Source organism: Peromyscus leucopus, chromosome 22 (genome assembly GCF_004664715.2).
Source record: "Peromyscus leucopus breed LL Stock chromosome 22, UCI_PerLeu_2.1, whole genome shotgun sequence".
Lineage (NCBI taxonomy): Eukaryota > Metazoa > Chordata > Mammalia > Rodentia > Cricetidae > Peromyscus > Peromyscus leucopus.
In genome coordinates this window covers 54,762,737-54,777,251 of record NC_051081.1, presented here as the reverse complement: position 1 = coordinate 54,777,251, position 14,515 = coordinate 54,762,737, and the positions used below count along the sequence as shown (strand labels likewise).

Genomic DNA, 14,515 nt, shown 5'->3' with positions numbered 1-14,515 from the left:
GTATAATTTAAGGAGTTCGTGTGGTTGTGGGGGTCAGAATACAGCCTTGGGTGTTGAGCCTTGTCTTCCACCCTGTTTGAAACGGGGTCTCTTGTTTCACTGTGTACTTCAGGTTAATATGTCCACAGATATCTGGGGATTCTCTAGTCTTCGCTTCGCATCTCCTTTAGGAATGCTCACACACACACACACACACACACACACACACACACACACACACAGAGAGAGAGAGAGAGAGAGAGAGAGAGAGAGAGAGAGAGATACACACATACACAAGTACGCACACCCCACACTACTTGGTTTTGTGTAGGTTTATACTGTTTTGGCAAGTGCTCTTTATCCCTAGGCCTCTCCCCACAACTCCAGACTTCCTGTAGAACTTATGGAAGCATTTGCCTTGAGCTACAAGACCATGGTGGGTACTAACCAATGACCTGCACAGACACCTGCAACTTGTAAACTTGACCTTTGGGCTCATTTACAGTCCAGCTGTTGGCAATAGCTTGAAGGCCAGTGCTGATGATGACGGCTGGATTCTAGATCTGTTCAGGACTCTCCCCAGACCCCCTCACACCATTTTCCTCCTCCATATTCTAGCAAAGGCTGTCACATGGCTGTTGTTGCCTTCCCACGAGGAAAACAGCAGCCTTCAGGGACTGAGATTCACTCCTAGTCATGGTTTGCAAAAGCCAGGGTGGGTGAGCAGATCTTCTGCAAACCTCTGAAGGTGGGAGTGGGCCATGGCTGACATCATGGGGACCCTTGTTGGCTCTTCTCTCCTTGGGAGTCTCACACTGAAAACAATTCAAACACATTGTAACAGCAGCCAGAGGTTCCAGCATCTCTCCTTAGCCAGGGATCTTACCCCTGAGCATATGTGCATTCCTAACATGCCCCATGCACTCTGGTGGGGATAACGCTCCAGCAGGGGCTGTGATGCTTTGCTGAGTTATGGAATCTGTCTGCTGAGTTGTGAACGTCATTGTCTCTAGGAAATCTGCCATGGAATTGTCACAGGGAGAGCAAACCTGTGATCAAAGCACAGCTTCGGGATGCTTCACCTTGGTGTCAGCTGGGCCTGGCTTGGAGTCACCTAGGAGACACACCTCTCTCCTGGATATTTGGTACTTACATAACCGCTCTGAGCTTCTTAACCCTTTCATTGTATTCGACATGAATTTGGACTCTACAGCCAACATTCTTTGTGAATCTGTTTTGTTGACTTTGGTTTTCCGACTCCTTTATATCATGACAACTAATTCATTAATATGTAATTATGTAACATGTTCTCTCTGTGAGGAGTCCTTGACCCTCTGTGGCTCTGTGTAGTTATGTGTTCTCACAGCTCTGATTTCTTTTGTCTTATTTCTTAAACTTAACTGACTAGCTAAAGCATAGGTAACCAGTGCTTCAAACCCTGAGCCATTTTTCATTTTATATTAATTACTCTATTTAAATGTCTTGAACTTACTCTCCTTGTCTCCCTCCCCCGCCCCTCTTATCTGTGAATGCCTAGAATGATTTCATCTTTCCCTTTGGTCTGACACCAGGAAGTTCTGAGCATGGGCCATTGTTGTGAATGGAAACAGAAGGTACTTTGCCTGCTTTGGGAAACTGAAAGCAAATTCTCTAAGTGCTGAAGGCAATAGGTCTTCCTTAGACTACATGCCTGCTTTCTCTGAGTTCGAGGCCAGCTTGGTCTACAAAGTTACACAGAGGGAAAAAAGGAAGAAAAAGAAGAGTAAAAGAAGATTACATGACTGCTACTCATTAATTCATTCACTCATCCATTCAGCTTCTAGTTTCTCATCTGTGTGCCCCCATGGGCAAATTGCTACAGGCACAATCATTCAATCCAAACCAGATGGTGCCACCAGGTTCTCTTTCCTAGGAATCTTAAATTGGCACTAAAAATTTGACTTAAATTGGCCGCTGTTGTCTATTCAATAACCATGTACACAGAAACCAAGAGCTGCAGTTTCTATTGTAGCCTTGGCAAGCATTCCCTCTGAAGGGTCTCTCTGTTGGTGGTTAGAGATGTTGTGTGTATTTGCATGCCTTACCAGCTTATTCCAATGATTCCACACAAAGGTCAAAGGTCAAAGCTGATCACCTCATTCTATGGAGAAGAACCTGGCATGTTGTTATGGGTCCTGGCTTCAGTATGTCAGAAATAATTTTTTGTTTTGCTTTCTATCAAAGGTCACTAAGCTAGCTCACTAAGGGTCAACATTCTATAAATCTCTCAATTTTGTTAAACTTTTGTGCAAAAGCATTCAAATTGTTTCATCTTCATGCAACTTTTTAAAATGAAAACCCTATCCTCTACATTTCTGGAACCTGATGGCCTGAGACACTGATTCCTTGCCCCCTTTTCATTCCCTTTGCCCCCCCCCTTTTTTTTAAGTTAGCTAATCTGGAAAGGTTGGGCACCAGTCAATGGGAAAAAAGACACAGCTATCACCTTCATTAAAATGACTCCAAGTAACTTCTCTCCTTGGTGTGCTTCCTAGCCAGGGTTAGGGTCTTGGTGCACCCCCCCTTTTTTTTTTTCCAGAAGCAAATTGTCTTTCATTGTGTTTCTTTGTGTGACACCCAAACTACTTATTTCTAAGAATTACAACCCCACACTCTGATACTCTATCAGGTGTCCTGGGCTATGATTTCACAAAGCTCACCCTTGGAGGTGATGTGATCCTTGAACAGCCCACTCCAGATTCTATTGCACATCACATCTTCCTGCTCTACCAATTCTATTGATGGTTCTCACACCATGACCTTAACCCCTCCTGGTGGGGCAAATCCTAATTTGGGAACACCATTGAGACACACATCTTTATTGTGAACCAGCAAGGTGAAGGTGATCTAAAACACAGCTAGTACACACACACACACAGAGAGAGAGAGAGAGAGAGAGAGAGAGAGAGAGAGAGAGAGAGAGAGAGAGAGAGAAATTTGAAAACACCAGACATCAATGCAGGAGATTTTAATTGGCAATTATTCAATGTTTCAACCTGGCCACACATCCCAGTTTGCAAGAGGATTCCATGTGAGTACGGAGCCCACTGGAGGAGTCCTTCATTTGCAAAGCTGAAAAGCTGCCCAAACTGGTTGCAGGACTGGCTAAGTGGGTACTACACGGTAAACTGAGGTCAGATACCGCTAGGCACCTACCTGAAGGTCTCCGGATCAGGTGCCTGAGTACGGGTGGGTCATGAAGCTGTGTGTGTGTGTGTGTTGTGTGTGTGTGTGTGTGTGTGTGTGTGTGTGTGTGTGTGTTTTCTCTGAGAGGAGATCCCTTTGTGCCTCAGTCTCCAGCTTTCCCAGTCCTCACCGATCAGGAATTAAGTAGCCTGGAAGAAGTTTAAAACTCGGACTGGGAGCACCTGCCCCTACAGAACCAAGCCACACAAAGCTGATGGCTCCGGAGAGGCTGGAATGCTCAAGGGCAGGCGTTGCCAGGGGACCACAGCGGCGATAGCAACGCGCCAGAGTCCCAGGGCCGGGAGAATTTCCTAACCGCCCGCCGGCGGTTAAAAGCGCGGCTGGGGCGGGAGGCGGAGAAGCCCAGGCGGAGAGTAGCGCGGCCACACCCGAGGTCCCGCGGGCAGCCGCCTTCGCTTTCGTTTCTCAGCGATCCCGGGTCTGTGGTCACCCGCAGTTTCGTTTCCGAGGCGTGGCTGAGGGCGCGGCCCGGGACACCCATGGCCTTAGTGAGCCGCCCTCGAGCCCCACTGTGGCTTGGGCGACTGTCGCGGCGGCTGTGCGCGCGGCACCGGGCCTGCGCTGGGACCATGGCTCGGCCGCGGCGCTTCGCGGTGGAGATGCCGGATTGCTCCCTGACTCACTTCGTCCTAGGGGACACGGCGGGCCACCCGGACCCACGCCTGGCAGCGCTGCTCGGGCCCCCGGGGCGCAGCTACGCGCTGTGCGTGCCATTGGCCCCGGGCACAGGCTGCGGGCCCCGGGTGCAGGCGGCCCGGATGCATCAGCGTCTGCTGCTGCAGCTGTGCCGGGGCCCTTGGCAGCGGTGCCGGATGAGTAAGCTGCTAGGCTACGGTCCCGGCGACCAGGACGGTGAAGCCCAGCATGGCTTCCTGCTGCGCGACCCTTGCGACCACCCGGACACTCGGAGCGCCTTGCTGCAGCTTCTGGGCTCGTGCCAGGAGGCGGAACACCCGCAGTTAGCCGAGTTCCAGGCCGACTCTCAGGGTTTGCTGTGGCAGCGCATGTGGGAGCTGCAGGGAGACAGGCAGGTGCAAGTGGACTGCGCATGCGTCCTGCCGGCCCCTGAGCCTCATCTGCACCCGTTGCTGCCAGATCTGCTTAACTCTGCGGTGTTCCAAGACCGGGATGCTGCACGGGCGGTATTGGAGGAGGTAAGTAAGAGGTTTTTTTTTTTTTTTTTTTTTTTTTTTTTTTTTTTTTTTTTTTTCTCTTCGGCCCTGAGTGGAGCTGGGTGTTCTGCCCCAGGCTGGCCAATCAAGTGCTTTCCGCCTGGTTTATTTATTCTTATTCATGAGTCAGCTGGTATAGACAAGCTGTGCAGGCTCTGTGTTAGACACTGCCGTTGCCTTCAATATTTCCTGAGCAGGTTTCTGTCAACCGAGTGCTGAGTGCATGCAACACCTGGTTGAGCAATGCTTGCTAGGAAGACATTCTCGAAGTCCTGCAGGTGGAGAAAAGAGTCCTCTGGGAATTGGGGAGAACGAGGCCAGCTAGTTAAGGGGACATTTTGCTGGATATTTGCTTCCAATCTGGGATCTTGGGGGCGCAGAAGGTATACTATGTGGGTTAGAGGATGTAAGCATTTAACTGGTTTGTGGACCGTATGCGGTCCCTCACTGCTCAAGCGGGTTTTTTTGCCTTTATCTTTTCCATCATCTGTAAATGTTCCTGTGAGGGAGGACAAGAGGTTTCTGGCAGTCTCCAGGGAAAAACCTAAGGTTCCGTTGGTGCCTGGGGCCGGCAGATAGGGCCTGCTGGTCTGTGTAGTTAACATTACTTTTTACAAGCTGTCCGACAGGGCTAGAGGATGGTGAAAAGCCCGTGGTCAGCCAGGGAGGTGATGAGATTCCTGGCATTTATCAAGAATGCACTTCCAGCTTGCTTCTTCTCTAAGGTGGTAATAACAGAAGCATTCGCACAGACTGGCTGGCCCACTAATAAAGCTCTTGGGTGCTTGCCTTGCTCACAGGAAGCGTATGTATGCATGAGAGCGGGCCTCAGATGAAGGTCCTAGGGGCATGGGGTGTGGTGATGGAGAGTAAGGAAGTTCCGATTCTCAGCAGAATCTCAGCTTGAAGCTGTACCAGCTTGGAGCACCGTTGTCAGCTTTCTGGGCCATTAGGAGGATGTGTGTGTGTGTGTGTGTGTGTGTGTGTGTGTGTGTGTGTGTGTGTGTGTGTGTGGTGGGGATGCAGGGTAGATGCGCTTACCTGGTTACATCTACAGGGTGGTTCACATACCTCCTGTTCTCAGCAGGGCCTGGAGTTCTGTTGTGGCTATGGTTGGAATTGTGTGCCCTTCCTCTGGGGTAGGCTAGCCAGTGAAGGATTGAGGTTGTGTAACACAGACATTTGCAGCCCCCCCTTTTTTTAGTGTGTCTCAGCTTCTAAACTCTAGGAACCCATGGGCCAGGCATTATGTTCAACCTAGAAAAGGTCTCTTTAGCACCAGGCAGTGCTGTCTTTGGCAGAGTCACAACAGGTTCCCAGAAGCCCCAGCGCTTCCCTGCTTATGCAGTTTTTCCTCCCCCTACAGTGTACATCCTTTATCCCGGAAGCCCGGGCAGTGCTTGACCTGGTTGACCAATGCCCCAGGGACATCCAGAAAGGAGAGTTCCAGGTCATTGCCATCGAAGGACTGGATGCCACAGGTAAGTGAGCACTGCTTTCTAGTCTCTAGTCAATACCATGGACCGCACGGTTGCAGGAGATCGTTCTTACAATACTAAACGCCACACAGAGCCTTCTGTGAGTCTCTACGCCAGACTGACCATGGGACGCAACTGTTTTGTGTGTGTGTGTGTGTGTGTGTGTGTGTGTGTGTGTGTGTGTGTGTGTTAATGGGCCTCTTAGGAGGTCCTGTTTTGCTGTAACTTGCAGAGAAGACCCAAGGTCATACCCAAGCTGTAGTCTAGGAACAAACAAGAGCAGTCTGGGTGGTGAAAACCTGGAAGGTGGAAGCAGTGGCTGGGCAGAGGTCCAGTGCTTTAGCAAGCAGCTTACGTCCAGGAGCCACAGGACATCTAGAGGCCCCCGATAGAGCAAACTGGGGAAGAAGGCCACGGAAGCTTCCTGAACTACTCAAGAGGGGTCAGAATATAAAAATGTGTTAACACAGTAACTAGAACACTCAAGCCCAGGAGAAGGCCGATGGAGGATGCTATTATCTTTGGGCCTCTCCTGCATCCCTTGGAGGGGTGAAGACGGCTGTCATACTCTTTGTTTTGGTGGTTGCATTTGAATTTTTTTTTTTTTTTTTTTTTTTTTTTTTTTGTCAACTAGACACAAATCAGGGTCATCTGCCAACAGGAGACCTCCAATGAGAAAATGCTCCCATCAGATTGTCCTGTGGGAACGTTGGTGGAGACATTTTTTTCTTGATTGATGATTGGTATGGGAAGACCCTACCCACTGTTGGTGGTGCCACTGAGGGCAGGTTCTGAGCTGTATGGAAAACAGTCTAAGCAGCACAGGAGGAGCGAGCCTTACCCAGCATTACTCCGTGGTCTCTGCTTCAGCTCCGGCCTTGAGTCCCTAACCGGTTTTCCCTCAGCAATGCAGCATGACCCGGGAGCTGTAAGATGAAAGAACTTCCTGATGATGGTTTCAGTCAGCACTTTATCGCAGTGACAGAGAGCAAACCACGGTCACAGCACCGATGATTGAGTCTAGGGATTTCTCACATGCTAGGTAAGGGCTTTACCACAGATCCATATCCCTGGTCACAGACTGTGATCTTTAATAATGCCAAAGGTCACTTCCACGTGGAAACTTCTGTGTCTCAAGGAAGTGGCACAGGGGGATGACTGTGACCTGCTGGCCTGGCTCTGCCTGAAAGTCAAAGTCATCAGCGGGAGAAGCAGTGTGCTCAGCATTCAGCACTTCTCATCACCACGCCAAGACCTAGTTGAGGTTCGTTTTTAGCCACGGCTAGAATTTTAACATCAGCTGTCCATTGTGGTTTTTTGGGTCATATTTTTTTTTTTTTTGGTCTGGTATGTCTTTATGGTCATCTATTTTTTTCACTTAGAGATAATTCAGATAATTCTGTGGGACAAAAGGAAAATACAAACCTTTAACCTCAACACACCTATGCCCGAACATGTGAAGTTCAGAAAGTGATAACAAGGAGAGGAGAAAGGGATAGCTTCTATTGCCACAGCAGCATCCTGTGTCCAGCCCTACCAAGGAGGCCACCGTGGATGACTCCATTACCTTCTCTGCTGCTCACTGACTCGATGAGTACTCTTGTGTAGAATAGGGCATTCTGAGCATGCTATCTGTTAGCGGTGTGCTCATAGCACAAACACCAAAATGGTCAGCACTGTTGGGATCTGCCTAGCAGTAAATAAGCAGTTGGTGATGAAGTCTTGGTACCCTGAGTGTTAACTATGACAGAGGGAAAAGGCCTTAAGTGTAAACAGTGGGTGCTCAGTGAAGCCAGTGAAGAACATCTGTCTAGAGTAGATTATGCCTTATCACTGTAGTCCTGTGCTCAAGGCAAAGGCTGGGACATCTGAGATGGGCCCAGGAAGTGGCTCCAGGCAGTATGACACCCAGGGGTGTGCAAAAAAGAGTCCAAAAATATACTTAAATGTACCCTAAAGGGGGAACTTGACCTCTGACAAGTCAGTCTTAGGGAGCTCCAAACTCCAAGCCAAATGCCAGGCACAGAGTAGCAAGAGTGGGGGTGGGGACAGAGCAAGGTGGACCTTGGAGGGGAGTTGAGCAGAAGTAGAGTGAGCTGGACCAGGAGCAGGTGGAGAGGAGCTGAGAAGTGGAGTGAGCTGGCGCAGGTGGAGAGAAGCTGGGCAGACGTGCTGCAAGGCTGGAGCAGGTGGATCTCGAAGAGAATGAACAGACATGGAAGGAGAATGTGAAGGGGCCCTGAAGGGGGGCAGGGAAAGGAGAAGGTGTCTTAGTTAGGTTTCTGTCGCTATATAAACGACCATGATCAAAAGCACCTCAGGGAGGAAAAGGATTATTTCTTCTGACAGCTTGCAGCCCATCATGAAGCAAAGCCAGGGCAGGAACTCAAGTAGGAACCTGGAGGCAGGAGTTGAACCAGCGGCTGCCGGAGGGATGCTGCTTGCTGGCTTTCTCCTCAAGGTTTTGTTCAGCCAGCTTTCTCATAGAACCCGGGTGTTATTTAATCACTCCCATCGAATTACAGATTAAAGACATTTACTCTTCCTTGGCTAATAGGTTAGTGTTAACCTTTGGGAGGACTGTGGAAGCTTCAGCTAAGAAGTGGTCTGTTTTGTTTACGTCCTGCAGGTAAAAGCACCTTGACCCAGTCGGTGTCAGAGTCTCTCAAGGCTGTCCTCTTGCAGTCGCCACCCCCCTGCATCAGCCAGTGGAGAAAAGTCTTTGACAATGAACCTACTATCATTAGAAGAGCATTTTACTCTTTGGGCAATTACCTTGTGGCTTCTGAAATAGCTAAAGAATCAGCCAAGTTCCCTGTTATTGTAGACAGGTGAGTAGCAAGATGCCTTCTCTGTGACACATCATTCTCTCTGTCTCTGTCTCTCTCTCCTTCTCTCTACATATATATTTAGGTGCTCAGTTGTGAACATGCATTATGATTACAAGAGGAATATTGAATTATGAACTACACACATCACACCCTGACATTTTATACTAATATCTGAATAGTGCCTTGGGTAGGTTGGAATCAGACAGTCTCTACAATTAACGAATAAGGAATGTGGGTCTGAAAAGATTGTGTCATAACCACCAGGCATCATTCTTCTTAATATCATAACCAATGGTAATTCCCAGGCTAATGCAGTGGACCTATCATGTGGTCCCCACTGCGCTAGCCCTCTGACAAAAAGTTCCAGAACTATTGAAAATTAAAGGACTGAGGAGTAGCTATGGTCACACAGGTTAAGCTGTCAGCCTTGGAGAATCTTCAAACCTAGAAAGGGTTTTCTTTTTCCTGGGAACCTCAGTTTATATGATAAGTACTTGCTATAGGTGATTCTCCTTTGATGTTGGATATGAAGTTTCATATTTATTCACTTTACATTAGAATGTTGCCTGAACAGGGCAAGAATCTGATTGTAACACAGGCTTGGAGGGTACCTTCCCTAACAACACTTTGCATTAGGACCAGCAGACCCCCCCCCCCATGCTCATTAATGCCTGATGGGTAACTTAAAAAAGAAAGAGAGGGAGAAAGAAAGGAAGAAAGGGAGGGAGGAAGAAAGAAAGGGAGGAAGGAAGGAAAACAAAGAAAGGAAGGAAGAAAGGAAGGAAGGAAGGAAGGAAGGGAGGGAGGGAGGAAGGAAGGAAGGAAGAGAGAAAGAAAACAATAGAAAAGATAATGCTTGGCATCTTGGTCTCCTTTGCTCTGAGTCATTCTGTCTTGTGGCCACCTTTGATTCCAGGACATTGTCTGTATCATGGGTGAACATCTTCCAACAAGGGTTGAGTCTACCCACTCAGCAACAGCAACTCTTTCATGGGGACCACATCTCACCTGACTGGTCCTGAGTTTGTGATCAGCCAGGTCACATCCAGACCGAGACTGACTAGCTATGTGTGTATCTTCTATCCCAACATTTTTACCCTTTCCCTACTTAATCTTGGTGCTCATATCAGTGCCCCCAAGGACAAAGCTAAGAATACAGGTACCTTCTGTCTTCCTGGTGTGACTGCAGTGACGGGAACCCCTTTCCTGCTGGTCACCATTGGTTTCGGTGACAGTGGTTGGACTTGGATTTTCTGGGACACACATAGTTAAGTTCCTGTTCTAGTAATATCACACACTTACATTAGAAAATATTATCTATTGACTTTTGCATGCATGTGTGCATCAATAGCTGTAAGGAGCATTATTTATTACATGCTAATAAATTTCATTCATTAATAGACATAAGAGGCATTCACCCATTGCATAGCTACCATGTGCTGGTTTTGTAGTTTTTATGTATGAAAATACAGAAGTGACTAAGAAGCATTTCCCACTCTGTGGAGAAGACAGGATCTCCCTCCTGAGACAATAGCTGTGGTCGCTCCCCAGTGAGGGGCTCCTCAGTAGAGTCTCCTCCAGGGTATGAGGAGCCAGAGGAGGAGCCTGGATTCTGTATGGGGCCTTCATGGGAGCAGGACTGTGAAGGCAGAGGTGGGACTTCGCTAGTTGAGGGTATCACCCTTGCTAGGAGACAAGGAGTAAAGATGGTGTGTGGTCCAAGCTGGGAGGAAGTTCTATGCCTCACCAGGAGACAGAATCCTTTCCTGTGGGTGGTAGACAGCTGTTGGGCTTCCAGAAACAGTGTGCTGGGTTCTTTTCCATTTATTGCCATGACTGACCTTTCTACAGCTGCCCAGCTTGGTCTCCTCATTGTCTAATCACCGCTGCACAGTTAGACAACTGGGTTTTGTTTTTTATGAAGGGAGGGAGGGTGGCATTCTAGCCTCTGCTCCATGAACATGGATTTCATGGGCAGTTTGAGTTTGGCACTATGAGAAATGGCTCAGGCCTGCCTGATTTCACTAGCTCAGGACATAGTGTTAACTAGAAAGGCACTGCTGAGCCAACCAGTCATCCTTACCCTCATGGCCACATAGAAGAAGTTAGTGTACGTGAAGAAGGGCCAGAATGGTTTGACACCTGTCCTTACGGTATAGGATAGTTTCAGTTAGATATATGATTTCATGTCTAGCCCACTTATTACTACTGTTGTTGACTCTGGTTTTTTTTTTTTTTTTGTGTGTGTGTGTGTGTGTGGTGTGTTTTACACATTAATAATAAATCCAAACGTAGTTCATTTGTGTGGTGCTGGGAAGACTTTAGCAGAGCCAGCCTGGTTTGATGGTTCTCCAATGGTACCCTGACTCCTTCCATAGATGAGAGCTCACGGCTGCCTCGTTTCCCAGGTACTGGCACAGCACGGCCACCTACGCCATAGCCACAGAGGTGAGTGGAGGCCTGCAGTACCTCCCTCCTGCCCACCACCCCATCTACCAGTGGCCAGGAGACCTGCTGAAGCCTGACCTGGTCCTGCTGCTCACGGTGAATCCTGAGGAGAGAGTGAGGAGACTGCAGGGTCGGGGTGTGGAGAAAACTAAAGAAGAGGCTGAACTCGAGGCCAATAACGTGTTTCGTCAGAAGTAAGTGTCCCCAGGGTGATGTGAATGGTGGGGAGTCCCTCTCGTCCCCGAGCCAGGATCAGAACTGCTTTAGGACACAGTTCCTGTGCTTCAAGTGCAAGAGGCAATGTCCCCTAAGACACCCCAGTCTCTATCACTATGCCTGTTACCATCTGACCTTTAGCATGACCAATTAAAAACAATGGGGTTGCTGTGTCAGAAATGGTAGGACTTGGATTAGAACCCAGAGTTTCAGGACTGGGGACGTACTCTGTCAATAATGTGCTTGCTGTACAAGCAAAAGGACCCAGGTTTGACCTTCAGCATCTGTCTTAGTCAGTGTTCTATTGCTGTGAAGAGAGACCATGGCCACAGCAACTCTTATAAAGGAAAGCATTTCTTTGGGGCTGGCTTGCGGTTTCGGAGCTTTAATCCATTATCATTATGTCGGGAAGCATGGCAGCAAGCAGGCAGACATGGTATGGTGCTGGAGAAGGAGCTGAGAGTTCTATATCTGGACTCATAGGCACGGGGAAGGGAGAGACACTGACCTAGCTTGGGATTCTGACACCTCAGAGCCCACCCCTAGCGACACACTTCCTCCAGCAAGGCCACGCCTCCTAACCCTTCCAAGCTGTGCCACTCCCTCCTGACTAAGCATTCAAAATCTATGAGCCTATGGGGGCTGTTCTAATTCAAACCACTACATTCCACTCCCTGGCCCTCATAGGCTTGGAGCCATTTCACAGTGCAAAAAAAAAAAATGCTTTCAGTCCAACTTCAAAAGTCACCATAGGTTGTCACAGTCTCAGCGCTGTTCAAAAGTCCAAAGAGTCTCCTTAGAGACTTGTGGCACCTGTGTAGGGGACTCTGACTGTAGGGTGATCTTGGGGGATGCAAAGCGGGCCTTGGCTGGACTGCCTTGTCTGCCATGAGAATGAAGATGGTCTTTCCCAGTTAACTCAGAGTAGAAACTGAGAAGAAAGGACCAGGAGACCTGATTGGCAGGTAATACGTTGTCAGTTATTATGCATCATGGCTGACTCATTCTTCACCGAATGAACGTCACTGAATCTGTCTAGAGACAGTGATGGCTGCCAAGGTGAGTTAGATGGGGGTTTGCTCCGAGCTGCCGTGACAAGGTAAAAAAGCTGCTTTTTCAGGATGAACTGGGTAGGAGAGGAAGCTGACTTTCCCCCTTCTCTCTGTATCCAGGGTGGAAATGACGTACCAGCGAATGGAGAACCCAAGCTGCCACCTGGTGGACGCCAGCCCCTCAAGGGAGACTGTCCTACAGAATGTTTTGCAGCTGATTCGGAGTGCTGGCCATTAACTGTAGTTCCTCTGGACATGTGCCTCACTGCACAGCACAGAAGAGAAGTTGTGTGCTGCACACAGACAAACACTTGTCATGCTGCTTCTTAGATTCAGGTTGCGTGAGAAAACGGAGAGGAGGAAACTGGAGAATGGGCATTTTTGCTCTATTTCTGACCAACAAAGCCAGCCAGCCACTGCTGGTTCTTTTCTGCCTGGCCACGTACCATCTCCTTGGGATGTGACCACCTAGAAAGATCTTCTAATCCAGTGGTGAGCCTGTGGAGGTCTTCCTGCACCTGGAAGCTGAGGATGTCAAATGTGGCCCACAATGACCAATTGTGATGGGCTAGCCTCATCTCCTCTCACCCCAAATCCTATAGCTGAGTATTGTCCCAGAGTCTGGCTGTCCCATCCCATTTGCTTTGAGCCATTTATGGGTGGGGACACTCTCAAAGAAGCCATTGATCTTGTTCTTTGAGCTCAAAGGCTCAAAGAACACCTTGGACAGTTCCCTGAGGGAGCGCCTCAGACCTGAATAGACACATGCCCCTAAGCTGCTAGCATGCCACCCCCATCTTGTTCTCCTTTCCTTGTCTGTATTCCGTTTCTCTCCTCTGAAATCCAGTTCTGCGTGTAATGAGCCGTCTGCGCTGAGCTGGATGCGTTGCACTTACCCAACACACTGATTTGTTTATATTGATGTTTACGTTGTGTGTTTCCTCAGTGTAGGAGCTCTGAGTCACTAACCAAAACCGAGGGCAAGGAGCTAAACGCAGTGTTGGCTGTGTGTTTTCACAACACAGATTTAATTTATCTTAATAAACCCTGTAGATTCTGAAATGAGATCTCATAGTAAATTGTCTTGCACTTTGAATGTCTCCTGATTGCATGTGAAGTCAGCATTAAGGCCTCTTCGGATAGAGGAAAGAGCCGTGGAAGAGAATCCCGGTGGCTCTGTAGCCTTGACTGAGGCGTTTCACATCAAGAGCGTCAACAGTTTGGTCTGAAAGAGAACAGTTGGTGGGCCAGGTGGCATAACCAACCGTCTGGTAACATTTACTTGGGAGGCTGAGAAAGGAAAATGGAACATCCAAGGCCTTCCTGGGCTGCAGCATGTGTTCAGGGCTAGCCTGGGCAATGTAGTGAGACCTTGTCTCAAGATTAAAAACTACGAAGAGGACTGGGGGTGAAATCCCACAGTAGAACACTGTACTGGACATTCTATCCCTGGGTTCCATTCCCAGTATCATAAAAATAAAAATATAAACAGAAAAAAACAAATAAACATGAATGAGCAATTAAACAATAAAAGGAATTAAGTAATTTTTGGTCATAGGGAGGTGGCTGGCTCAGGCTATAATTTAACATTCCAATTCTGATGTAGATGCCTCTCTACATCATTTTGATCCCTCATCCTATTTCTGAAGAAGAATTCATCCCCAAGTAATGACATGTAACGCCTTAACAGGTTTACCCTAATCTTAAATTATAATAAGATTTAGTATTAACTTAGTAAATATTTTTTTTTTTTACTTTTGGAACTATGTATAACTTATAAATAATGTGTCTATTATCTAAATACATTGTTGGCTTCAGTAGAGCATGTTTTTAAAGCTGATAAATAACGTTAGGGCTCTCTGTCATGTGGCAGCTACTTCCACAAAGGGTTTTGTTCAAGCCTTTCTGAGATGATTGTGACAGAGGCTAGGAAGAAAGTCTTAGTGCTCTCTTCATGAAACCTGTGGTGAATAAACTTGCTGTGACTTTCCTAACCTGATCTGTTATTATGGCTGTGTGACATACTTGTCTGAACATCCCCATGGGTTTGTCTTTCTATAGTCTTATAGTTTATTAGTCTTATAGAACTTTCC

At 47.9% G+C, this 14,515-nt stretch overlaps 1 protein-coding gene across 1 annotated transcript; it reads left to right on the top strand.

Moving 5' to 3' along the window:
• Nucleotides 1–3,263: 3,263 nt before the first annotated feature.
• Nucleotides 3,264–14,421, top strand: Cmpk2 (cytidine/uridine monophosphate kinase 2). The gene is made up of 5 exons (XM_028883166.2): nucleotides 3,264–4,379; nucleotides 5,764–5,878; nucleotides 8,505–8,706; nucleotides 11,115–11,348; nucleotides 12,543–14,421. The coding sequence occupies exons 1-5, from the start codon at nucleotides 3,705–3,707 to the stop codon at nucleotides 12,658–12,660; spliced, it is 1,344 nt and encodes a 447-aa protein (XP_028738999.1). The 5' UTR covers nucleotides 3,264–3,704; the 3' UTR covers nucleotides 12,661–14,421.
• The last annotated feature ends 94 nt before the right edge of the window (nucleotides 14,422–14,515 follow it).